This window comes from Dryobates pubescens, chromosome 36, assembly GCF_014839835.1.
Source record: "Dryobates pubescens isolate bDryPub1 chromosome 36, bDryPub1.pri, whole genome shotgun sequence".
Classification (NCBI taxonomy): Eukaryota; Metazoa; Chordata; class Aves; order Piciformes; family Picidae; genus Dryobates; species Dryobates pubescens.
In genome coordinates this window covers 2464612-2491401 of record NC_071647.1, presented here as the reverse complement: position 1 = coordinate 2491401, position 26790 = coordinate 2464612, and the positions used below count along the sequence as shown (strand labels likewise).

Genomic DNA, 26790 nt, shown 5'->3' with positions numbered 1-26790 from the left:
GGGGGGGGTCCTCTTCACTGAAAAACCCACAAAATATATTACTTCCCAAACGATTCCAGTTCCCAGAGGTGGAAAACCAGGAGCAAGGAGCTCTCAATTCAGAGCCGGGAAGCAAAGGGAGGTGGGGGAGGGCTCACAGGATTAAAGCAAAGCAAGCATCGAAGTTTCTTTGCCCCTTCCTGGTGAGCAACAAAAATTAGGAACAAACCAACTCCCCTTCAACTCCTCTAGGGGGAAAAAAAACCAACCCTCCTCCTTCCCCATTTTCCAGCCCCTGCTGCAAACAAGGGTGTTGCTAATTCACTTTACTGATATAAACTTGTGACCCAGAGCTGTTTTAAAGGGAGAATGAGCTTGAGAGTGGATTAAAAGCATAATTTGCCTCAGCATTCGAGACAGGGATCTTTATTTTACATGGTGGGGGGGAGAAAACAAATAGCCAAGATTTTGCTGTTGGTTTAATTCAGAGAATCCAAGGATCAGGAGGTGGGGGGGGGAGGAGGAGGAGGAGGGGGGAAAAAAGGACATTTTGGGGATTCAAATTGACAAAGAAAGCAATCACACCGGCCCTTCCCTTCATGTTTGTCAGGATTTCGTTACAAGCAATTAATGGCACAGTTCTGAACAGGCAAAAAAAAGAGCAATATTTGGTGGCGCAAAAATTACACCAAACCCCAAAGCACTGATTTGAAACAAAGGCTGGGGTAAAAATAAAAATCGAATAAAGCAGAATAAAATAGAATAAAACAGAATAAAGCAGAATAAAACAAACAAATAAAGCAGAATAAAGCAGAATAAAACAGACAAATAAAGCAGAATAAAACAGAATAAAACAGACAAATAAAGCAGAATAAAACAGACAAATAAAGCAGAATAATTAAATACACAAATTGCATCGAATTTAAAAGCCAGTTTGAAGATCACAGGGCTGGCTTGAGTTGGAAGGGGCTTTAAAGATCCGTCTAGTTGCAAAGACTTCTCCAGCCATTTCCCTGCACTTCCCCCACCCTCCCTAACACTGTCATTAATGACTTTTAATTCATTGTCACCTCCACTCCGGAGCACCCAGAGCCCCTTTCAAACCTACGAGCTGCTTGGAACCGACCTCGACTTAAAACCACCCTTTGAGCCGAAAGTCTCCAGGCTGTTATCAACCCAAAGTCCCTCTCTCACCCCACCCCCTGTTTCCCCCCCCCACCCCCTTACCACCACCACTCCAATGACTTGGTTTCATTCTCTCTGGTCGACTCACTTCCACATTCCTCATATTTGGAATGTCTGCTTGATGGATTCACTTTTTTTTTCCCCCCCTCCCCCTCCTCCTCCCCTCTCCTTTCCCCCCTCCTCCTCCTCCCCCTCCTCTCTTCATTCATTCATTCTTTTCGACTCCAGGCTTTTCAGCTTCCCACTTCCAACCCCCCACCCCAAACCAACCCTTTAATCTGAAGTGGGGGAAAATGGAATCATTCTTTTTTTATTATCATTATTATTATTTTCCAAAGCAAATCCTTTTTTTTTTTTTCCCCAACCCTTCTGCAGGATAAACCTTGAAATAATGTTGGGTTTGGTTGGTTTTTTTTTCCTTCAACTCCCTTTAACTTTCTCCCAGGTTGGTTTCCCCCCCCCCCCCCCCCCCCCCCCAAACCCAACCCTCAAACACCCAAACCAACGAAACGACACAAAACAAACCTCCAACTAACCTCGAAATTCCTCTTTTTCTATCGTTTGGGGCCTTTTTTAAACGAAACAACATCTTTATCAGCACCGATTTTTGTGCTTTCCAAGCCTTCCTGCTTCCAAAGGGGTCGGTTAAAATGGTGCACACCCCCACCCCCCACCCCGGATCCTTAACATAATTTGCAGCTCTCAAAGTGTCGAGTCGGGAGAATCGCTGCAATTAAACAGCTCTCAACCAGTTGATCCTCTCGAAAAGGGGGGCGGGGGGGAGGAGAGGAGATCGATGCAGCAGCCACGCACCGGGGGGGGGGTGGGGGGCACCTTTTTTTGGTGCCATATTAACCACAATCGGCATTTTCTCCTTTTTTTAATTATTATTATTTAATTAACTTTCTAACAGCTTTAGGGACAAGAAAGAGATTTAAAAGAAGGAAAGACACCGGGAACAGGAAAGACCTCTTTCCAGCACGGCCAAATTCAGATCTCAAACCATCTTCCCCACCCCCCCCCAAAAAAAATTAATCACTTTTTCTGACCTTTCCTTAATTCCATTTTCACACAAGCAACCCCCCCAAAAAATTCAACCCTGGGGGGGGGGGTTTATTGCTATTTTATACTTCTCTTTTCGTTTAGAAATTAGCTGGCAAAGCAACACCAAAGCTCCCACGTTTCTAAAGGTGGGGGGGGGGGGGGAAATGTGCTCTCAGGTCTAGGGGTGTGGGGGAGGTTGTTAGATCCCACCGAACCCATCGGATTTTTGCCCTCCCTGCTCCCAACTTAATTAACCATTTCCTGTTCTATAGGCTTTTAAACTGGAAAATCCAGTCTTAAAAACAAGCAGAAAGGAAAGGAGAAGCGCGGGGGGGGGGGGGGGAGGGAAGCACCAACAGCACCGACACACCGAACATTACATTGCCTTTGAAGCAGCTCCCTTATCACCTCAGCCCTTACCCCAGAGAGAAAGGGAGCCCCCCAAAAATCCACCAAATCACCTTCCCTCCCCCCCAAAAAACAAGTTCATTGCAGACCAACAACCTGCCAAGTTTCCAAGCAGCTGCCAAGAAAGTCGCCTTTTTTTTTCTCACCCCCCCCCCCCCTCCTTCTTTTCCAACTCAGAAACACAAAACTACTTCCCCAAAGCGAGACAAAGTAACCGCGGCTGCAACACCCCCTGGGGACCCCCCCCACCCCCCCCAAAAAAGCCCTGCCCCAGCGAACGCGGCTCCCGTCGCTTTAAACACGGCACCCAGAGAGAGAGGGAGGAGAGCAGAAGGGAGGGCAGGGGGCTCATTTTAACCCCTCCAACCTTCCCGCCCCCCAAAAGGGGGTTTAACGGCTCAGTGCAGGGCACAGCATGTTTGCAGATCAGGAGGAATGCAAAGCAACCTTCCTTCCACCTATTGTAAAGTTTTCCACATCCCCCCCCGCCTTCCCACTCCCAGCATTTCTTTGAAGCAGGAATATTCCCCGTTTTCAGGGAATTTCTAAGGGGAGGGGGAAGATGTGCTCCTCTCCCCCCACCCCCCATCTTATTATTGATTATCCAGCAGCACTGGGCAAAATTAAAGGATAAAAAACAATAAAGGGGATGGGAGGGGTTGAAGGTTATTTTCCTCCCCCTTCCTCGGGCTCTTCCACCGACACCCTCTCTCTGCTCATTGATAATTAAAGCAGCAGCCCCGGAATGAGCATTTATCGATCACTCACCCCCCCCTTCCCCTGCCACGAGGTGCTCGAATAAATATTTAGTGATCATAAATAAATACATTAATAGATAAATGTTGGCTAGGAAATGATGAAATGGATCTGAGCTTTGCCTTTTAGCATCAAACCCCTGCAGCCCACTCCGCCATAAAGCCAAGGCTGAAAAGTTTGGTAGCCCTTCCTCCCCCCGCAACCCAAGCCAAGCCAAAGGGATATCCCCCCTTCCCCTTCACTCTTCCCCCCCCCCCCAAAACTGGGCTCCAAACAGCCAGTTTGAGGAGGGGGTTGGTCAAGAGATGAACTAACTGGAAGAGTTTGAGGAGGAAGAGTTGGCTTCACCTCCTCCCCTCCTCATCACGTGGCCGACGTGGGTTTGGGGCTGCGCGATCCAACGTGGACTGTTTTTGGGGGGTCGGGGGTTTAACTCGCCCCAAGGTCCAAGTGGCCACTTCTTGAGGTGGGGAATTTGAAGGGATGGGGGCAAGAGGGGTGGGGGAAAATAACAATTAGAGATGAAATCATTCTTTACGTTGCCTGAGCCACAGCAGGCTTGGGGACAGCGGTGGCCAGGGGGCTGCTCCAGCCTCCCGCTCGCCAACAACAAAGGGGCCAAGGAGATGGAGAGGCCTGGGCAAGGCTGGGTGGCAGGGGAGGGGTGAAACCATTTGGCAGGGAGATGGAAAGAGGCAAAGAGGAGGAGTGGTGGAAAAAAGGGAGGTTTTACCCCAAATTAAAAGTTGCCAGCGGGCAGGAGGTGGTGGTAGGCCAGCAGCCAACGCTCACCGGGGTTTTAAATCCCACCCCGGCATGGCACGGAGAGACCAATCCCCCCATGTTGGGTTGGATTTGGAGGGTTTTGAGGTTTGTTGTATTTATTTTCCCTTCCCCCTCTTTTCTTTAAATCTTCCCCCCCAAACCTTAGGAAATTTCACTTCCGGTTGGTGAATTTTGGGTTTGTTTTGGTTGTTTTGTTTGTGGGGTGGTGGGTTTTTTTTTTTCCCCACTCCCCCTCTCTTTCCCAGTTCTGCTGGAAAACAAAAGATTTCACCTTTCTCACAGCAAAGGAACCCAAAAGAAACTGAGGAATTCTTCCAGTGCCACAAGTTTGAAAATCCCAACTCCCCACCACCACCAAAAAAAAAAAAGACAGGGAAAAAAACCAAATTCAACCATCCATCACCTTGGATTAATTGTTGAATTGTTTCTTTTTAGAGGGGAAAAGGGGGAATTAAAAGGGAAAAGGGGGGGATTAAAAGGGAATCTGAAGGGAAAAGGGGGGGAAAAGGGAATTTGAAGGGAAAAGGGGGGGAAAAAGGGAATTTGAAGGGAAAAGGGGGGGAAAAAGGGAATTTGAAGGGAAAAGGGGGGGGAAAAAGGGAATTTGAAGGGAAAAGGGGGGGAAAAAGGGAATTTGAAGGGAAAAGGGGGGGAAAAAGGGAATTTGAAGGGAAAAGGGGGGGAAAAGGGAATTTGAAGGGAAAAGGGGGGGAAAAGGGAATTAGAAGGGAAAAAGGGGGGGAAAAGGGAATTTGAAGGGAAAAGGGGGGGAAAAGGGAATTAGAAGGGAAAAAGGGGGGGAAAAGGGAATTAGAAGGGAAAAGGGGGGGAAAGGGGGAATTAGAAGGGAAAAAGGGGGGGAAAGAGGGAATTAGAAGGGAAAAAGGGGGGGGAAAGAGGGAATTAGAAGGGAAAAAGGGGGGGAAAGAGGGAATTAGAAGGGAAAAAGGGGGGGAAAGAGGGAATTGGAAGGGAAAAAGGGGGGAAAGAGGGAATTGGAAGGGAAAAAGGGGGGAAAGAGGGAATTGGAAGGGAAAAAGGGGGGAAAGAGGGAATTGGAAGGGAAAAAGGGGGGAAAGAGGGAATTAGAAGGGAAAAAGGGGGGAAAAGAGGGAATTAGAAGGGAAAAGGAGGGGGGGGAACCCCACAACAACCAACCCAAAATTCACTCCCCCCAGGAAGTTTTCCTTCTCAAACAAACAGAAATGAACTGTGGAGCCTCAAAATCGCTTCTCACCTCGCTGGGGGCGGGGGGAAAGGATGCAGCCAACACCAAATTACCAACACCTCCTATTTTACAAGGCACTTGAAAGGGGGGGGATGGAAAAGTTGGGGGGGGGTTTTGCCCCTTTTTTTCCCCCCCCTTTAATTTTTTTTTTCCCTTCCTTTTCAGCCCAAAATATAATTAAAAGGGGGGGCAGGGGGGGGAATAAAGATACCATAAAGAAAGAAATGAAACCACTGCGTTTACCTTTGCTTTTTAGGGACCGAGTGCTCAATCTCTAGCTGCTTGCCATGAAGCTCCACTTTGCCTACAACCAAAAAACGACCAAAAGCAAAACAAAACACAACACCAACAACAAAAAAAAACAAAACAAAACAACAAAATGTAGCTGGGTTGCTTAATGAGGAAATTAATTCATTCATAAGCACTAAATAAACAACCAAAAATAAATAGCTGGGTGGGGTGGTCAGAAAACTGTGGACAACATCACGTGAGGAGCAGCCAATTTAAGCCAAATCCCGACCAAACTCCATGCAAATCCATTTCCCCCGATCATCCCTTTTCTTTTTGGTCTGCTTTTGGGGTGGGTTCGAGGTTGTTGGGGGGGGGGGAGGGGTGGTGTTTGGGGGGGTTTCCCCCCACCACCACCACAAGTGCATTTTGAATTCAAAGTCTTCGGGGGCTGCCTTCAACTGGGGAAAAGCTGTTGGGAGGGGAGTGGTTGAGTTGTGTAGCTTGCCCTGGTGGACAATGTTCCTCAGGAAGATTTCATGCCTTAGTTCATCCTTGCTCTGGAGAGCAAGAACATAAGGAATCATATTTGGACACCCCCTTTCTCCCCACCACCCCCTTTTTTTTTTCCCCTGCTTTTTTTCCTCCTTTTATCCTTTTTTCCCCCCCTTTTTCCCTCTTTTTTTTTCCTTTTCCCCCCTTTTTCCCCCCTCCTTTTTCCCCCGTTTTCCCCTTTTTTCCTCTCCTTTTCCCCCTTTTTTCCCACATTTTCCCCCTTTTTTCCTCTCCTTTTCCCCCTTTTCTCTCTGTCATTTTTCCCCTTTTCCCCTTTTTTTTTTGCCCCTCCATTTTTCCCCTTTTCCCACTTTCTTTTTTTCCCCTCCTTTCCCTCCCCCCCCTTTTTCCCCCCCTCCTTTTTCCCCCCTTCCTTTCTCCCCCCCTTTCTTTTATTTCTTGCCTTAATCTAATTCTGCCTCCTTTAAACCCCTACGAAAAGTCCCGGGGATGGGGGGGCGGGCGGGGGAGGAGGTGGTGGGGTAGAGATCTTCTTCCTCTTCTCCTCCCCCCACCCCGCCTTCCCCACCCCCCCAACCCCTTAAAAAAAAAGGGCTCAAAAATTCTAACTCCACGGCAGAAATGGATTTCTCTTGGAAAAAAAAAAAAATGGAGTGGGTTTCCTTGCTTGCTGGGTTAGGAGGATGAGGAGGATGATTTATTTTATTTATGGAGGGAGGATGAAGAAAGGAAGAGCCCAAGCTGGGAGAGGAGGAAAAGGGGAGGGGGGGGGGGGGTGGAAGGGCAAAAAAAAAAAGGAAAAAAAATGCAAAATTCAACTAATTTCCCAATTCTCAGCTTGCCGGGGAGCCGAGCTTTTTTTTTTCCCCCCCTTTCCCCTCCCTCTCCCTGCGAGCAGCATGGCGACCTTCGCGCTACTCCCCACATCACATGCCCCAGGAAACCCAGTTTCAAATCAAAATGGCCAAAGTCCCAACCCACCCACCCGGGTCCCACGCCGGGACCCCCACCTCGAACCCTCCACCGGGCCAACCGCTCCGGGGGCTGCGGGAGGCGGCAGGGGACATCCCACTTTTAAGCGCCCCCCGGCGCCCCCCCCCCCCCCCCCCCCCCCCGGGATGTTCTGTGCTTTTTGTGTGCGTGTGTGGGTGCGTGAGGAGGAAGAAGAGGGGGGTCCAAGCCAAGCCGCTTGATGCGAACCCCGACGGGGCGCGACGGGGAGCGCGCTGAGCTTGATTTTTTAGGCGGGGGGGGGGGGAGGGGGGTGTAGCTTCATGGCGGGGTCCGGAGCTTTGGGGGGGGGTGGGGGAGAGGAAGATGAAGAAGGGGGGAGGAAGATGAAGGAGAAGAGGGAAGGGAAGAGAGCGCTGAGTTTTTGTGGGGGGTGTGTAGGAGGGTTAAGCCCCGAACGGGGAGTCTGGAGCTTTGTGGGGAGGGGGAGAGGAAAATGAAGGAAGGAAGAGGAAAGGGAGATAGAGATGAGTTTTGTAGGGGGTGTGTGTAAAGAAGGTTAAGATTCATGGGGGGAGTCCGGAGCTTTGTGGGGAGGGGGAAAGGATGATGAGGGCGAGGAGGATGAAGGAGAGGAAGGAAAGGGAGATAGCATTGAGTTTTTTAGGGGGGCGTGTAGGGGGGTAAGCTCCAAAGGGGGGGTGGGGGGGGTCTGGAGCTTTTTAGGGAGGGGGAGAAGAGGATGAAGGAGGGGAGAGGAGGATGAAAGAGGGGAGGGGAAGGGGAGATAACGGCGCTTACCCGAAAAAGTTTCGATGGCTTTCATGGCCCACTGCTCGTCGGGGCAATCCACAAAGGCATAGCCGGACTTGACCAGGAACTGCCCGCTGAAGGAGATCTTGTGATCGTTGAAGACTTTCTCCAAGTCGGCTGGAGTCACGTTCTCGTTTAGGTTCCCGATGTAAAGCTTGTTCATGGTGGCGGTGACGGGGGGCGGCGGCGGCGGCGACGGCGGCAGCAGCGGGCGGGAGGCGGTGGCGGCAGGGACACGCCGGGGCTCGGAGCACGGCGGTGGCTGCGGCTGCTGCTGCTGTTGCTGCTGCTGCTCCTCCCGGGGGGGCTCCACCGTGTAGCCCTCACCCTGCCGCCCCCACAGCCAGGCTTGGGGAGGGGGTTAAGTGTTGGGGGGCAGGGGGGGTTGTCTTCTTTCTTTAAACCCTTTCCTTTCGTTGTTTTTTTTTTTCCCTCCCGTTGTTTGGGTTTTTTTTTTTTTTCGGGGATTTTCTTCTTTTTGCAGCGTTTTTGCGCTTTGGGGAGGGGGGCGGCGGCTGCTGGAGTGGGGGGGGGGGGGGAAGGGGAAAGGGAAAAGGGGTGGGGGGGGGGAGGGGGGATTCTTAAGGGAAGGGGTGGCTCCGGTGGGGTGGTGGTGGGTGGTGGCGGGTAGGGCGGTGGTGCTGGTTTGTTGGGGGCGGGGGGGGGGGGGGGGCGCCCCCAAGTCGTCGGAGTGGCACTGGAGTGTCACCGGACGGCTGTGGGCAGCCGGGCACCGCCTCTAAATAAAACCGACCTGGAAAAATGAGTGAAAATGTTTGCGGGAGGAAGCCACGTGGTGATGCGGGAGGGCCCGGCCCCCCGGGGGGGAGGGGCCGACGAGAGGAGGGGGGGTGGGGGTGGGTGTGTATGGTGGGGGGGGAGGGCGAGGAGGAGGAGGGGGTGGCTGCCACTTATTTATTTATTTTAATTTAAATACTACGTTATTTACCTCCACGCACCACCACCCCACCCCCCCCCCTGCCCGCCCCTCCAGCCGAGCTGTGTCCCACCCCCGCCTTGGCCCGTGTGGGTGTGTGTCGTGTGTGAGCCGTGTCGTGTCCCCCCCTCCCCCAGTTTTAATCCCTCACACACACCCACCACCACCATCACACACCCACACCCACCCCTCCTCCGCCCATCCCCGTCCCGTCGGAGGCACTTTCCCATCTGCTGCAGCCCCTCCGCCCCCACCGCGCCCCTCCCCCCACCGCTTCCCTCCCTCCCCCCACCGCTCCCCCCACCCCCTTTTTCTCCCGGTGCCTCAATGGGAATTTTTCTCCTTTTTTTTTTTTTTTTTTTTTCCCCTCCCTGGGTGTAAAAAACTTCGGCATCAAAGGGGCCGGGAGGTCCCCTGGCGCCAGGGGATTGGGGATGGATGGATGGATGGATAAGGGATTGTGGGGGGACGACACCGACCCACCCACCCCCCCACCCCCCTCGCCGAGTTGACCCAGCCCGACGGGGTGGTTGGGGGAGTTCTGTGCCCCCCTAGGAGGGGGTATTGTCCCCGGCATTGTTTTAAGCCCTTGATGTGCAGCCCCGATGAAGCCTTCGGGGAAGGGCGTGGGGAGGTGGTGGAATTGGGAGAGGGGGTGGGGGAGGTGTTTCTCCCATCACAGAAGGGCCCCATGGTGGAGGAGGGTCCTTCCCCAACGGGGCTGGGCTGGGAAAGGGACCTGGGGCTTGGCGGGGGTTGGGGGGGGGGATGTGGACGCCCCGTCGGCAAAGCAGCATATGGATAGCCTCCCCCCTTTCCCCTTCCCCGCCTGCCTTTTCTGGAGACTTTTATTTTTAGGCACAAGATGGGTTGAAAATAGCAGCGAACATCCCCCCCCTGCCCCCCCGCCACCTAAATATCCGCCCCCATTTACCCACCCCCCTCCGCCATCCCCTTCCTGCCTCCCCGACGGAGCGAGCCGGGGGGGAAGCTCCGGTGAACCGGGGGGCTCAGGCCGGGATGCTGCCTATCGGGGAGGGGCGGGGGCGACTGCGGTGTCGTGTGCACCCCCCGGCCCTCATCACCCTCCTCTTCCTCCTCGCTCACCCCCATCCCTCCTGCAAGTAGAGGCACGAACCGACCCCTCCGCGCCTGCGATTGAACGGAACGGGAAAAGCCGCTCCCGCTTGTGTCTGTTCCCCCCCCGCCCCTACAACCCCGTGGGAAAGGAGAAAAAAAATAGCAAAAATAACAAAAATTCCCAAAGTGAGGAATTTTTTGGGCTCGAAGCTTTCCGGGCGCGGCTTTCCCGGCCAGTTCCGCGCACCCTGAGCGGATGCGCAGCCAGTTCCGCGTCGCACCCCCCCCCCCCCCCCCCGCCCCCCGCTTTCCCTTCCCTTCCCTCCCGCCCTGCCTTTTCCATCCCCCTTTTCTCCACCCCGACTTTTGGGCGGGGGGAGGTGAGGTAGCGGTCGGTGTGACCCCCGCCCCCCACGCCCCCTCCACACAACCCACCACCCCACCCCCAAAGAGGGGCTGGCAAAATCGGTTGTGCCCTCCGGTTGCCACCCGGCTGTGCTGTGGTTTGGGGGGAAGGGAGTGGGGGGCAGGAGGAGGGGGAAGGGAAGTCAATCTTTCTATTTATTATTATTATTATTATTAATGAAATATTTGGGGATTCCGAATTTATTTATTTATTTGCTTATTTATTTATTTTTCTCCTATTTATTTATTTATTTTCTCTCTCTCTCCCGGCTGAGGAAGAGCCACGTGGAGAATTTGTTAGTAAATAAATTTGCCGTTAGCCGGGGGGCTCGGGGAGCTCTGCGTGAACTTTCAAGGCGGGACATCTGCTCTGGGCTACAGCCTCCTACAAGAAAGGGGGGGTGGGGGGTAAGAAAAAAGGGGGTGGGGGGAGAGGAATAAAAAGGAAAGAAAGTGAAAAAGAGGAGGGGGAAACAAAAATCATTAAGATTAATTCTAAAAATAGCGGGAAATAAGTATTTGAAGTAAAAAAAAGGCGAAATAATAATGATAATTATAATGATAATGATAATAATAATGATAATAGTAATAATGATGGTAATAACGATAATAATAATAATAAATGGTAATAAATAATAACAATAAAAGCCTTTAGCCTTCCCTCCTGGATCCAGTCTCTTCTGTGATCCCAGGATCTTTTTGGGTTTGCTTTCAAACGCTGCCAAGATGCTGCTCACCAGGGGGAAAAGTTTTGCTTGCCCATCGTGGATGATTTGGGCTCTCCTGGAAATCCCAAACTCAATTACCCAGAGGAGTTTGGGTGGGTTGGGTCGGCTGGGGCTTGGTTGGGTTTTTTTTTCCCTCCCCCAGGAGCGTTGCTGCATGCATCCACGTGGGAATTCCTTGGCGTGTCCAGGGTGAAATCCAAGCTCCAAATTCACAGGTGAAGGGGGGGGGGGGGGGGGGGGAAAAGAGAGGAATCAAATCGGGAAATCGACATCCTGCAGCTGGTGGTGGTGGGGGGAAAGGCACTTTGAGGCTTTCCTGGATGAAAACGTGAGCGTTCACCTTCCTCCCACTGCAAAGTGCTTCCCCCCACCCCCCCAAATAAAACCCCAGCTCAAAGAAACGATCAACTATCTGCTGCAGATCTGTTTCTCATCTTGAGCAGAAGACTTTTGTTGTTGCTTTTATTGGTTTGCCCCCGGTGCCTTCCCCGTGTAACAGAATCCTGGGCAATAATGAAATGAAGGAAACCAACCCAAAAAGAGGGGGGGGGGGACGACGACGACGACAAGGGTGGGTGGGGGGGGTAAAATGCAAACAAAGAGGGAAGTCTTCAATTTAGATCTGAAACAAGAAAGGCTATCAGTCAACCTCCTTCCCCTCCTGCAGCATTCCAGATGCAAGGTATTTAGGGAATGCAAACAGCAGGGACTAAATCATTGATCTGCAGGGGGGTAAAAGCCGCCCTCGCCCCTATTCAGGGCTTAGGGGAGAGAAAACTGCTCCCCCCAAAACCTCAACTGCGCCACCCCCCTCCCCGAGCCCGGGTCGAACCAGCTCTGCCAACCCCCCCTCAACCCCCACCCCCCTTTCCTCCAAAGGAAACGGTTCTCCCCTGATTTAAATGGAACTGCAAATCCAGCGGGATTTCAGGAGCTAGGGAAGGGGCTGAGCAACAGTTTGCACCCGGGGGGTGGGGAGGGGAGAGGGCTGGCACTTGGAAAAGTTTCTTTGGCCTTTGTGCTCTCTTCCCCCCCCCACCTCCCTCCTTCCTTCACCTCCCCCCTCCCCCCCCCACCCCGACTCTCTCCCATCCCCCCCCCCACTCCCCCCACCCCCGGCAGGATTTTCTTTTAACTGGGGCTCTAGTTTTCCAGAGCCCTCCAAGGAAGCTGATTTTTGGTTCCGTGTGAGTTTACAAACAATTTCACGTTATTCTTCGGGTTTGGTGTTTTCTGTTGCTTTGCTTTGCTTTGCTTTTTTTTTTTTCACTGCCCCACTCCCCCACCGACATCAAGCTGCTTCTGATTTAAGCCATAAAACCAATCTGATTCGGGCAAAAGTTGTGCGTGCGGAGGGGGGGGAGTTGGGGGGTTGGTTTTGTTGGGGTTTTTTTGTTTGTTTGGATGAGGTTTCTCCCCCCCCCCCAAAAAAAAGAGATTTAAATCTCTGTCTCAGGCAAAAATGAGTTGGGGAGGGAGGGGGGTGTGTTATAATTTCTCTACAGGTTCAGCTCTTCCTTTTTGTCGTGGTAGTTGTTGCCATTTTGGCGGCTGGGGGGAGGTGAATTTTCTTAAGGGAGGAGGTTGCAACTGGTGGGGAGGGGGGAAAAAAGAAGTCTTCCTGAAACAGGGGGAAAAAAAGGGGGGAGGGGGGGAAAAAAGAGGAGGGCTTGATCCAAAAAGTTGGAATGAGTGCAGCTTGCTTGGATGGTGACCTGAGGCAGGAAAAAAAAAAGAGATCTAAAATAGAAACTCATTTTTTTTAGTAACAGATTAGCAGGAAAGGGGAACAAAATATTTTCTGCTCTTTTCCTGCCAGTGAGCATTTAAATCTTTCTTTAATTTGGGTGGGTTTTTTTTTTCTTGGGGGGAAGGGGGTTTGGTTGGCTTGGGAGAGGCTTTTGGGGGTTTCTCTGCTTGATTTTGGGAGGCTTTGGGTTATTTATTTCTTAATTTGGTTGGGGGTTTTTATTGGTTGGTTGGTTGGTTGGTTTGGGGTTATTTAGTTTGGTTTGGGGGAGGCTTTTTTGTTGCTGTTTTTTAGTTTGGTTTGGGGGAGGCTTTTTTTGGGGGTGGTTTGGTTTGGACAAGGGTTTTTTTTTTTTGGGGGGGGGGGTGGTTTGGTTTGGGGTTTGGTTTTATAACGTGCTTTGATTTAACCTCTGGTGATCCCACTAACAGTTCAGAGGGCAGCATTTAAAGATGCACTTTAAAAAGCACTTTAAAAACTTCGGGAGATTTCCTTCTTTAACACAAATCTTCATCTTTTCAATGTTGAAACACATTTATTCCTTGCTGTCTAATTCATATGGACTTAGGAAATCCCCCTCCCCTCCCCACCCCCTCCCCGAAACTTGGGAGAGAATAAAGATCTCTTCCTTTTTTTCCAGAGCTTAAAACCTTTTGTTAATGACTGTCTGAGAAAGATGCACTTAGGAACCTCAGAAACTTGGGGGAAGCTTTAAAAATCGTATTTTTTTCAATGCTTAAAAGCATTTATTCATCATTGCCTAATAAATCTGTGCTTAGAACCCCCAAAAAACTTAGGGGAAAATGAAAATATCTTCATTTTTTCAACGTTTAAAAACGTTTATGAATCATTGCCTAATAAATCTGTGCTTAGAACCCCCAAAAAACTTAGGGGGAAATGAAAATATCTTCATTTTTTCAACGTTTAAAAACGTCTACTAATCATTGCCTAATAAATCTGCGCTTAGAAACCCAAAAAATTAGGGGGAAATGAAAATATCTTCATTTTTTCAACGTTTAAAAATGTTCATCAATTATTGCCTAATAAATCTGTGCTTGGAACCCCCCAAAACATAGGGGAAAATGAAAATAATCTTCATTTTTTCAATGCTTAACACCATTTATTAATCGTTGCCTAATAAATCTATGCTTAGAAACCCAAAAAACTTAGGGGGAAATGAAAATATCTTCATTTTTTCAATGGTTAAAAATGTTCATCAATTATTGCCTAATAAATCTGTGCTTAGAACCCCCCAAAACATAGGGGAAAATGAAAATAATCTTCATTTTTTCAATGCTTAACACCATTTATTAATCGTTGCCTAATAAATTTGTGCTTAGAAACCCAAAAAACTTAGGGGGAAATGAAAATATCTTCATTTTTTCAATGGTTAAAAACGTTCATCAATTATTGCCTAATAAATCTGTGCTTAGAACCCCCCAAAACATAGGGGAAAATGAAAATAATCTTCATTTTTTCAATGCTTAACACCATTTATTAATCATTGCCTAATAAATTTGTGCTTAGAAACCCAAAAAACTTAGGGGGAAATGAAAATATCTTCATTTTTTCAATGGTTAAAAATGTTCATCAATTATTGCCTAATAAATCTGTGCTTAGAACCCCCCAAAACATAGGGGAAAATGAAAATAATCTTAATTTTTTCAATGCTTAACACCATTTATTAATCGTTGCCTAATAAATTTGTGCTTAGAAACCCAAAAACTTAGGGGGAAATGAAAATATCTTCATTTTTTCAATGGTTAAAAATGTTCATCAATTATTGCCTAATAAATCTGTGCTTAGAACCCCCCAAAACATAGGGGAAAATGAAAATAATCTTCATTTTTTCAATGCTTAACACCATTTATTAATCGTTGCCTAATAAATTTGTGCTTAGAAACCCAAAAAACTTGGGGGGAAATGAAAATATCTTCATTTTTTCAACATTTAAAAACGTTTATCAATGATTGCCTAATAAATCTGTGCTCAGGACCCCCCAAAACTTAGGGGGAAATGAAAATATCTTCATTTTTTCAACATTTAAAAACGTTTATCAATGATTGCCTAATAAATCTGTGCTCAGAACCCCCCAAAACTTAGGGGGAAATGAAAATATCTTCATTTTTTCAACGTTTAAAAAATGTTTATTAATTATTGCCTCATAAATCTGTGCTTGGAAACCCCAGAAGCTTAGGGGGGAAAATAAGCAACAAAATCTTGGGTTTGGTTGCAAAGTTGAAAAACATTTGTTAACAACTGGCTAAAGAAAAATATCTGCACTTAAAAATCCCCCCCAGAAACTTGCCCACCCCCCAAAAAAGGTTAAAATCTTCCTGTTTTCGAAGTTTATTAATTCTTGTCTAACAAATCTGTGCTTAGAACCCCCCCAAAACATAGGGGAGAATAAAAATATCTTCATTTTTTCAGGGTTTAAAATCATTTCATTAAGTCTTGTCAACTAAATCTCCACTTGGAAAGCCCCAAAACTTAGGGGAGAATAAAAATATCTTCATTTTTTTCAGGGCTTAAAAATCATTTCATCAATTCTTGGCTAACAAATCTGCACTTGGAAACCTCCAAAACTTAGGGAAGAATAAAACATCTTCATTTTTTTCAGGGTTTAAAATCATTTCATCAATTCTTGGCTAATAAATCTGCACTTGGAAACCTCCAAAACTTAGGGAAGAATAAAACATCTTCATTTTTTTCAGGGTTTAAAAATCATTTCATCAATTCTTGGCTAACAAATCTGCACTCAGGACCCCCCAAAACATAGGGAGAAATAAAAACACCTTCATTTTTTTCAGTGCTCAGAATCATTTTACTGAGTCTTAGCTAACAAACCTGCACTTGGAACCCCCAAAACTTAGGGGAAAATGAAAATATCTTCATTTTTTCAGGGTTTAAAATAATTTCATCAGTTCTTGTCTAACAAATCTGCACTCAGGACCCTCCCAAAACTTAGGGGAAGTAAAAATACCTACATTTTTTTCAGCGCTTAAAATCATTTCATTAATCCTTGTCTACTAAATCTCCACTTGGAACCCCCCAAAACTTAGGGAGAAATAAAAATACCTTCATTTTTTCAGTGCTTACAATCATTTTATTGAGTCTTAGCTAACAAACCTGCACTTGGAAACCCCAAAACTTAGGGAGAAAATAAAAATATCTTCATTTTTTTTCAGTGCTTAAAATCATTTCATTAATTCTTGTCTAACACATCTGCACTCAGGAACCCCCCCAAAAAACTTAGGAGAAAATAAAAACATCTTCATTTTGTCAGGGCTTAAAATCATTTCATTATTTCCTGTCTAATAAATCCGCACTGGGGGGAAGAAATTCAACAAACCTTCACTTTTGTCAATGGTTAAAACCATTTGTTAATGACTAATAAATAGGAGGTTGAAAGCTTTCAGGAAAACAAAGGTCACAAAGGGAAGGGGGGGAGGGAAAAAAAAAGAGTCAGAATTTTGTCTCCTCTTTCCTCCTTCCTTTCTTTCCTCCTTCCTTTCTTTCCTCCTTCCTTTCTTTCCTCCTTCCTTTCTTTCCTCCTTCCTTTCTTTCCTCCTTCCTTTCTTTCCTCCTTCCTTTCTTTCCTCCTTCCTTTCTTTCCTCCTTCCTTTCTTTCCTCCTTCCTTTCTTTCCTCCTTCCTTTCTTTCCTCCTTCCTTTCTTTCCTCCTTCCTTTCTTTCCTCCTTCCTTTCTTTCCTCCTTCCCTCCTCCCTTACTCCCTTCCTCCTTCCCTTCCTCCCTTCCAATCAAATCTCAAGCAGCAGAATTAACCTGAAGATGGAGTGAGCCTCTCCTTCTAAACCAGGTGAGAACTCAAGCAAATGAGGGTTAGAGTTGGGGAATATTTCCTTTTACTTAAGTGCAAGCCCAGTTTAAATCCCTCTTCTTTTTTGTTGTTCAGTTTTGATTCTTTCTTTCTTATTCTGTGGCAAACATTCACAGCTTGGCAGATTCAGCTCCTACCGAAGAGGATCCAGCTGATTAAAGCTGCCCTTGATCAATTTGTCCAGAGCCAAACTTGCTGGGAGGTGAAGAGTTTGCTTGAAAACCAAAAGTCGAGGTTTGAAGTGGCTCATTAGCAACCTTCTGCTCTGCATCTCCCCCATCCTGGCGTTTAAACCTTGGCTCGTTGGAGCCCGGGAGCAAAGGAGCATCCCCAAGCCCCAAGGAGAGGGCTAAAGGATGGGCAGTGCCCCCTCTGCTCCCTGGAGGGTTAGAGCTCCACAATCAGCTGAAGATGGAAATGGTTAAAGGCTGCAACTTGTTGGAGCGTTTGCCTCTTCCCTGAACGTTTTAGTGCTTCACTTCAAAACAAAGCAAACACTGCAAGAAACTCTGGCTTCACAAATCAGCTCCCATCCTGAACAATCCTTTCGTTCTGGTCCTCAAAGCAAGCTGCAGCCTCTCGAAAAACAAACCCCAACAGGCAAAAGAAAAAGCATCACAACCAAACAACTGTTTGCTTCTCCTCTGCATCTGCTGCTTTGCAGTTTCTGGGCTCCCACCGGGTCGTGGTGCTCAGCTCTGCTCAGGGCTTTGGGGCTGGGTTGCACTTCCCAGGTCTCCTCGCAGCAATAACCTGAATTCTTTGGTGGGGGGTGGGTTGTGAACACACAGAGAATCGTTCAAATCCCCACCAAACAAAGCTGCTTTGCCTGGGTTTGTTTCTTATCTCCTGCAGTGGGGATGGTTCAGTTTGGGGGGGGTTCTGTCTTTTTCTTTGGGTAAGTGGCAAACTTTGAGCTGGGAGGAAAGGGAAAGGGTTGTGGAACGAGCCCCTGAATGTTGCCGTTCGGATAGTCCCTTTGATTTGCAGTTTCCCCCCTGCTCCCTAAATGAATGTGCCACCACTTCTCCCCGGCAGACCTCTCTGACCTGTCAGTTCAGTTTTTCTGCCTCCAAAATCACCATCAGCAGCTGGACAGATAGCTGGGAGCAGCCTTTTCCCCTGGGGATGGCTGGAGCAGCAGGGGGGTGGGGGGAAGTGAAAAAAAAAAGCTCTTCTGCTCTTGGTACAACGATAAACTAAACCACCAGAGCTGGGAGAGCATCGTGGGGGATGCATCCTGCCGTTGCTGAACTCCCCCTGACCTTATTTCAAGTAGGAGCTGCTCTGTTGAACGCCCCCCCACCCACCCCCTGCAAACGTTTGCAGCCCTTCTAAAGCCCAGATTAAGTGTTTTCCTTTCAGTAACTGGAGGTATTTGTCTCAGATTCTGACCCCCCCCCTAGTCTGAAATAAACACATTTTATATCAGATTTATGCTCCAGGAGGACAAATTGGGGGGGGGGGGGGGGAAGGGGGCCAGGGGAGGGGGCCCCTCCAATTTCAAGGCACCACTTCAATCCCCCCAAAGACCAGCACTCCCTGCTTCCCGTCCCTCTGCTTCTTCAACTCCTCATAGCAGGAGGCACCCAAGGAAATAAAAAAGGCTCAGCCACTAATTCCTAACTCTTTCTGCCCCAAACAAGTGTATCCTCTTTTTGTTGTTGTGGGTCACTTTAACAACAGCCAAGAAAAAGGGCTGGGAATACATAAATAGGTCATTTCCCAATCAAAACCTTGACCCCCATACCCCACCACCCGTGCTGGGGCAGCCAGCACCGCTGGGCTGCTGGAAAGGTGATGCTAGGAGAGCAAAAAGGGCAGGAGAGAGAACTAATTCCACGTTACTGAGCCAGCCACTTGGGCAGGCTCCTTGCCGTGGACTGGGCTTGTCTACTTTTCTTGTCCTGCTGGTACATAACTTGGGATTTAGCAGGACTGATTATTTCCTCTCCTTTCCTGCAGCTCCACTGCTCTAATCTCCCCAGCTGCTTTAGGCTTTGCTCTGTCTTTCCTTCTTTTGGCTCCAAGGGAGGGATAAAAGTTGTTTTGTTGCATCAGGAGAGCTGGGGACAGAATCAGCATCCACCAGGTTGGTAAAAGACCTCAGAGATCATCAAGTCCAACCTAGCACCTAATACCTAACACCTCCTGACAAGTAAACCATGGCTCCAAGTGCCACATCCAAGGGATGGGGACTCCACCACCTCCCTGGGCAGCACATTCCAGTGGCAAATTACTCCTTCTGTGAAGAGCTTTCATAGAATCATAGAATCAATAAGGTTGGAAGAGACCTCAGAGATCATAAAGTCCAACCTGTCACCCAACACCTCCTGCCTACTAAACCATGGCTCCAAGTGCCACATCCAAGCCCCTCTTGAACACCTCCAGGGATGGTGACTCCACCACCTCCCTGGGCAGCACATTCCAGTAGCCAATTACTCCTTCTGTGAAGAATTTTCTCTTCCCCTCCAGCCTAAACTTCCCCTGGTGCAGCTTGAGACTGTGTCCTCTTGTTCTGGTGCTGCTTCCCTGGGAGAAGAGACCAACCCCTACCTGGCTCCAACCTCCCTTCAGGGAGTTGTAGAGAGCAATGAGGTCTCCCCTGAGCCTCCTCTTCTCCAGGCTAAACACCTCCAGCTCCCTCAGCCTCTTCTCACAGGGCTCCTTCTTACAGGGTCAAGCACAGGTAGTTTTAATGCTAGAGAAAGTCCAGATCACCTCTCCAGCCTCTGAAAGCAGCTACAGTGATCACTACCCAGACATAAAAGTGGCACTTCTGAGGGGGGGGTTAATATATATATGTAGCTAAGTGCTCCAAATAAATCTTCCCAGCTTGGATGATGCAGGTCCTGTTGTCAGCTTCTTGTCCTGGGGGGGCACAACCATCACTGAAGACCAAAGAAAGAAGCAGAGCATGCAGCAAGAAGTCCACACTCTCCTTGGGTTGAGGCTCCCCTTTTAAGTTGTTGGGGATTTGGGGGGCTTCCCCCCCTCCTCCCAAAGAAGTCACAATCAGGAAAGCTCTGAGAGAGCCACCCCAGGGAGCTGGGTTCAGCAAGAGCCACTTCTGGAGCCATAAAAGGTTTATTTGCAGTTGAAAAAGAAAAAAAAAAAAAAGGGGGGGGGGGGATATTTGCATTTAAAAACCACTTTAAAACCAACTACAAACCCGTTTAAAATACCTGCTGTTGTGCCAGTGTGGAAAACCAAACTTGGTCCATTCCTGCAAGCACTGGAGGGGGAGGCAGGTGTAAGCTCAGAAGAGAGGATGAAGCAGTTCTCATTACTCCAATGATGTCCATCCAGCTCCTCCTTCCTGCCCCCAGTGCAGCTGGAGGTGAGCACTGGGCAGGGTTCTGCACAAGGGATGGGATCAGGAGCCAGGCAGACCCCCTCTGCCTTCAGCTGGAGCCAAAGCTGCTTCCACCACGTTTTGGCAAGTCTGAGCCTCCTGGCAGAGCCCTGGCACCCAGTTTGGGGTGGGTGGTTTCCCCTCCTGACAGCAGCAGCCCTTGCTGGTACTGAGGATGCTGGACAGTAGCTGGGGATGTGGGTGGGCAGGGGGATCCCAGGCAGCCTTGGGAAGGGAGAGGAAAGCTGGACACAGGCTGTGAGGTCAAGGTTTGGGGGAAAGAATCTCTTATTTAGGACTTGTGCTGTGCAAAGGTGCAAGAGGATGGATGAGGATAAAGCACATAGGAGTGATCTCTTCTGCAAGACCTTGAGGGTGTTTTAGGGAGAGAAATGAGCTCCCAAGCAAAGCTTGGAGCCTCTGACAGCAGCAAAGCTGAGTTCAGAACAGAATGGGTCCTGAATCAGGATCAGAGTTTGAATGATGCTTCCAATGCCTGTGATTTCCCTCCTTGCTGTGACCTGAGGAGCAGAGCTAATGCCAGCACTGGTGGATCACGGCTGGATACAGTCAGGAATCTCAGCTCAGACTAAAGCTTGCCCACAGGCTGGAGCAGAAAGTGCTCTTTTTCACCTGGGACATGCAACACCTGAGATCCTTCTCTGGCAGAGCAGAGCTGCCCTGAGTGGTGCCACACAAAACCAGCAAGCCAAGAGTGCTGCTCCAGAGGGAGAGGGGAAATCTCACTCCCTGGGAACAGGAGAGAGGCTTAAACTGTGCCACTGAAGGAGAGATGTTAGAGCTGAATGCTAAGAAAGGGAAGTTTGTGGCATTTCCATTTCTGAGAAGTTTAGGGAATGGATCAGCCTCATCCACCCCAGAGGGATTCAAGTGGAGCTGAGGCTGTCTGGGAGCAGGGGAGGGAATGAGTGACCTCCTAAGGTTACTTCAAGCCTTATTTTCCATGATTACAGGGACACCTAATACTTGGAATGCTTTGCAGTCAAAGTTGCCCTTGAGACGCTTCAGTGTCTCAGAGCAGAGCAGAAGGACCATTTCAGTAGCACAGCTGTGAGCTTCCCAACACATTCCCAGATTCCTGAAACACCAAATCCTTGAGTCAGGTCTGCTGTGGAGAAGAGCAGAGCAGAGCTGAGCTCAGCACTGTGTGGATGAAGCAGGGCAGCCCCAGCTCTCTAACTTGCAGGGAGACAAATGCAGGGTGGAACTTGAGCTGAAGTGGCTTCTGGCTCAAGCTGGGACCCAGCTGAAGCTTGTGAAGCCACTTGTGTGAGCAGTGAAGGCAGCAGACCACAGATAACACCACAGGGCTGGTGCTGCTGTGGCTCTGATGGGCTGAAGCTGAAGAAGAGAGAGGTTTGCATCCCTAATGGGACCTTCTGTCACCCTGGAGTAAGATCATCACAGAATTGGCAGGGTTGGAAGGGATCCCAAAGATCAGCCAGTTCCAACCCCCACCCTGGCATGGGTAGGGTCACCCTCCACTAGATCATGTTGCCCAGAACCACATCCAGCCTGACCTCCAGGGATGAGATTTCCACCCCTCCCTGGGCATCCTGTGCCAGTGTCTCACTACCCTCATGGTGTGCTTCTCAAGGTCAGCTCTTCACCCACCACCTCTGCACTTCCCAGACCTGAACTGGCACGAAGAGCTTCAACATTTGCAAAGAATCATAGAATTACTTCCATTGGAAAAGACCTCTAGGACCATCCAGCCCAACAGCCACAGACTTTAGGCATCAATCACCCCAGCAGGATGAAACGTGACCATGCCACCTGCCACCTCCCCAGGAACAAGTGGCAGAACAAGAGGAAACAGCTTCAAGCTGCACTAGGGGAGGCTTAGATTGGACATCAGAAGAAATTTGCTCCCTGCAAGGCTCTCAAAGCCTGGCACAGGCTGCCCAGGGAGGTGGCTGAATCCCCATCCCTGGAGGTGTTTCCAAAAGGCAGAGATGTGGTGCTGGGGGCTGTGGTTTGGCAGACTCAGAGGCCAGTTGCACTCCAGGACCTTAAAGCATCTTTTCCAACCAAACCCAATTCCATGACCCTGTAACCTCTGCACTCCCAAAGCTTCCTTTTGCCTGAGAGACTCTGAGGCATTTCCAAATGCTGCTCCTGCTGCTGCCCTCCAAGCTGCATCCCCAGCAGCTGCCCTGGAATAACCAAACCTGCTGAGCCCAGGGGTCAGCATTTAATGGTGCTGGATAGTTATTTTCACTCTATTACCTTCCTATCCCTACAGAGGCACTTAATGAGAGGCAAACAAATAGGTTGCACTTTGGAGCAACAAGATAGCTGAGTTGACCAGCAGTGAAGGGCCCAGAATACATATCATAAAGGCAGCAGGATAAGCTGCTCCCTTTTTCTTTATTGATCAGCAGCTGTGCTGGGAGTGCAAATTGGTGGCTGGTAACTATTGTTGCCCTTCATTTATTGCAGCAGGCACCCAGCTCCTGCATGGGTGAAAAAAGCTTCTGGAGCTCCTGGCACGCTCGGGTTCTGCTAGCCAAAGGGCTAAGCCATGTGCTAAGTAGTTCCTGTGAAAGTAATAATTGCTCCCTAATAGCACTGAACTCTCTTAATCTGCACTAATAAAGGCCTCCTGAGCCTTTATCTTAATGGGAAATAGGTGCTGGAGAGGTTGGTTGTGCCAGGGAATGGTGGTGGTTTGCAGGCTGCCCAGAGAGGTGCTGGAGTCGCCTCTGGAAAGACTCCAAACCCACCTGGGCACTGTGCTCCTGGGCAAGCTGCTGTGGGTGCCCTGCTGGAGCAGGGGGTTTGGGCTGGGTTGTCTCCAGAGGTCCCTTCTGACCCTTACCATGCTGGGATTCTGTATAACCACCCTACCAGCTCTGCCAGCACTAGAGAAGGCTGGATGTAGTCCCTTCTCCATGTTCTTCAGGGCTCCTTCCTTCCTTCCACATCCTCCAGAGCTCCTTCTCCACCTTCTCCAGGGCTCCTTCTCTCCTTCCACATCCTCCAGAGCTCCTTCTCCACCTTCTCCAGGGCTCCTTCTCTCCTTCCACATCCTCCAGAGCTCCTTCTCCATGTTATCCAAGGCTCCTTCCTTCCTTCCACATCCTCTAGAGCTCCTTCTCCATCTTCTCCAGGGCTCCTTCTCTCCTTCCACATTCTCCAGAGCTCCTTCTCCATCTTCTCCAGGGCTCCTTCTCGCCTTCCACATTCTCCAGGGCTTCTTCTCCATGTTCTCCAGGGCTCCTTTTTTCCCCCTTTCACATTCTCCAGGGCTCCTCTTCATGTCGTCCAGGATTCTGGGGCAGGACTGGCTGGAACCAGCCTGTATCTGACTGGGTGTCCCAGCAGCACGTCTCAAAATGAGCAGAAAACCTCCACTTTTCAGAGAGGAATTGCAAAATGGGATGGCTCTGCCTGGAGACACACAGCTCAGCACCACACTGCATGTGTCCAGGGCAAGATGCACCTCATGAGGGCATGGTGCCAGCACAGTGAATCCCCCTCCCATGCCAGAACCACCAACACTCCACTTCTGGCTATTGTTATTACTACTATTATGATTATTACTACTATTATTACTATTGCAACTCCACTCCAAGGCTGCTCCTTGCTCAGCCCTGTCAACCAGAACCCCCACTTCTTGCCCACCCAAATCCCTGATGCAGCTGAGCCAGCACAAAGCTGGGAGGGTTCACTCATCCCTCCTCCACCCAGGTGTGCTGGGTTGTTGTTCCCAGCAGCTCTGCTGAACTCCACACACACACACACAAAGCCTGCTAGACCTGAGGGGAAGGTTGTAACTTGGATAACCTCCTGTAAAAGTTCAGGCTGCTTGGAGGAACCAGGCTGCAGACAGGACTGTGCTCAACAAGCTGGCACAGCCATGGGTGCTGATTCCCTCTGGGAGCGACGTGAGCAGAGCTGCGCTGAGCTTGGGGGTTAGGTTGGTACAAGCTTAATCCTGCTCTGCTCTTTCAACAGACCAAAGCTGGGTGTGAGGGGGAAGCCCAGAGCAGTGAGCACACGACTGCTAGCAGCCCTGAAATCACAGAATGGGTTGGGTTGGAAGGGACCTTGAAGATCATCTAGCTCCAATCCACTCGCCATGGACCAGGTCACTCGAGGTCTCATCCAAACTGGCCTTGGACACCTCCAGGGAGGAGGCAGCCACAGCCTGTTCCAGGGTCTCTATGGGATTTAGATATTAAGTTAATGGTTGCAGCTCTCCTAGAGAGACTCCACAGGGAAGCAGGGCAGGCAGCACAGAGAAGATCTCAGCAGGAACCCAGTCACAGCAGAGCCGACGGGAGGTGGCTTCACCCCTTGCACTCCGATGGCACAATTAACATCTGCAGAACATCTGCTCCCCTGGATCCAGCTGTGCAAGGGCAGCTTGAGGTGGTGGCCTCGCTGACCCATGTCCCCAGCAGCTGCAGAGCCACAGGCAAACACTCCATCACTCACTCAGGACAGGGGAAAAAAGCCCCAATGGGTGCTGAGGTCCCAGCTGCTACCCCTCACCCTTCAGAGACAGCTGCTGAGCCACCACCCTCCACCTCGTTAACCAATGCTGCCTCACCAGCTCCTACAAATCTCCTCTCTGCCACTCTTCAGCCTAAGTTTTTCCCCCTCTTGGAGTGCATATCTTAAGAGGGAAAGATGCTGCCTTTGGTGGTTAGGGTGGGCACAAGGGGTTGCAAACCTCAGCTGGCAAATACCACGCTGGGTCCTGCACCTCCCCAGGCAAACAAGGAAGGCTCTGAGGAGACCTAATTGTGGCCTCCCAGTATGTGAAAGGGGCTACAAGAAAGCTGGGGAGGGACTTCTGAGGCTGTCAGGGAGTGATAGGACTGGGGGGGAATGGAGCAAAACTAGAAGTGGGGAGATTCAGATTGGATGTGAGGAAGAAGTTGTTCCCCAGGAGGGTGGTGAGAGACTGGCACAGGCTGCCCAGGGAGGTGGTGGAAGCCTCATCCCTGGAGGGTTTTGCAGCCAGGCTGGAGGTGGCTGTGAGCAACCTGCTGTAGTGTGAGGTGCCCCTGGCCATGGCAGGGGGGGTTGTTGGAACTGGCTGAGCCTTGAGGTCCCTTCCAACCCTGACAGTTCCATGATTCTATGTCTTGGGGTGAAAGATGCTGCCTTCAGTCTTTAGGGTTGGCACAAGGGGTTGCAGACCACAGCTGGCAAACACCAGGCTGGGTTCTGCACCTCCCCAGGCAAACAAGGAGGAGCTGCTTGGGATGCTCAGACTTGATGGTGACAAAAATACCCACGATGGGAGCTGCTGATTTTAGCCAAGTTGTTCCTCCTGTGAGGAAGGGAAAGAGCAGATTGGATCTCCTTAAGATAGCACTTTACACTTGGCAAAAGAAAACAACAAAAAAGATGGAAATTGAGGAATTCTTTAATTTTTGGCTGTTTTTTTCTTAAACTCTGGAAGGAGATGGAACATGGAGCTAAGGTTTAGCCCAACACCATAGGATTGTTAGGGTTGGAAGCGACCCCCAAGGCTCAGCCAGTTCCAACCCCACTGCCCTGGGCAGGGACCCCAAGGCTCAGCCAGTTCCAACCCCACTGCCCTGGGCAGGGACCCCCTCACACTACAGCAGGTTGCTCACAGCCACCTCCAGCCTGGCCTCAAAAACCTCCAGGGATGAGGCTTCCACCACCTCCCTGAGCAACCTGGTCCAACCATGTGTGTGCTCTGCCCACAATCCCTTGCTCCTTCCTGATTTTTGTGATGGTGTTTAATTGCCATTAATGTAAACAGGTTTTAAAAGGTTCTTTCCCTCCTCTGGGGGGGGGGTCAATGGACCTAATGAAGCAGCTCTAAGTGGGTTTGAATTGCTTTGATTAGGTGCTTGATTTCCTGTTTACCTCATGGAAGTGGGCTTGGTCCTTCCCAGCTCAGGTGGATAAAAAGCCCTCAGGGGGTCTCCTCAGCTCCAGAAAGAGCTGGAATCCTCTGGGCAGCTTCAGAGGAGGAGAAAGGTAAGACACTCTGTGTTCATCTCTCTTTATAACTGTTTGTATCCTCATTTTTTTTCCCCTAAGATCACAGAATCTGAAGGCTTGGAAGGGACCTCTGGTGATCATCTACCACGTTTGAGGGTCAGGCAGCAGCCAGAGCAGGAACAGCCTGAAATTTTGGCTGAGTTTTTCCCCCAAACTGACTTTTTTTTTCCCTAGTAGCTTTGTCAGAAAAGACAAGTGACAGGTTGGACAGAGAAAGGCAGAAGCAGAGGAGGGTTTGGTGCATGGCAAATATCAGGTTGGGCTCTGCACCTACGCAGGGAAATAAGGAGACATTGGTTCTGAGCTGCTTTTTGGGACCTCCCAGCTGTAGATGAAAAAGGGATAATGCTTTTTGCTGTTGTTCCTTCTCCAAAGCAGGGTTGCAGAGGGGGTTGGGAAAACCTTCACACTGAAAAGGAAATGAAATGAAACTCCCCCCCCACCCCCAGCTGCTCCTGCTGTTGTGAAGAAGTCAAATCCTAGGTGTAGGGTGTCCCAAATCTCCAGCAAGCTCCTTGCTAGGCAGGGCTAGCAGGGTTTGACTGCTCCAGTGCAGTGGGCACACAGGCAAAGGGATCCTGTGTGTCGCTCACAGGTGGTTTTAAACCACGTTCTGAAAGCGTGGAGTGATTGTTGCCTCCTGTCTGGGTAAATCCTGCAGAGGAGGGAGCAGTGGCTCTGCTCAGAGAGAGGGCAAGGGGCAATGGGTGCAAGCTGGAGCAGGGGAGGTTCCACAGGAGCAGAAGGAAAGAGTATCACCGTGAGGGTGCCAGAGCCCTGGAGGA

At 49.7% G+C, this 26790-nt stretch overlaps 1 protein-coding gene across 3 annotated transcripts in view; it reads right to left on the bottom strand.

Moving 5' to 3' along the window:
* IGF2BP1 (insulin like growth factor 2 mRNA binding protein 1) overlaps positions 1-8057 on the bottom strand; it is a 40814-nt gene extending 32757 nt beyond the window's left edge. For all 3 annotated transcript variants that reach the window (XM_054176895.1, XM_009900128.2, XM_054176897.1), the window contains exons 1-2: positions 7883-8057; positions 5630-5690 (exon numbers count right to left, since the gene is read on the bottom strand). In XM_054176895.1, the coding sequence (XP_054032870.1) occupies positions 5630-5690; positions 7883-8057 (236 nt within the window). The remainder of the gene's footprint in view (positions 1-5629; positions 5691-7882) is intronic.
* Positions 8058-26790: the final 18733 nt, after the last annotated feature.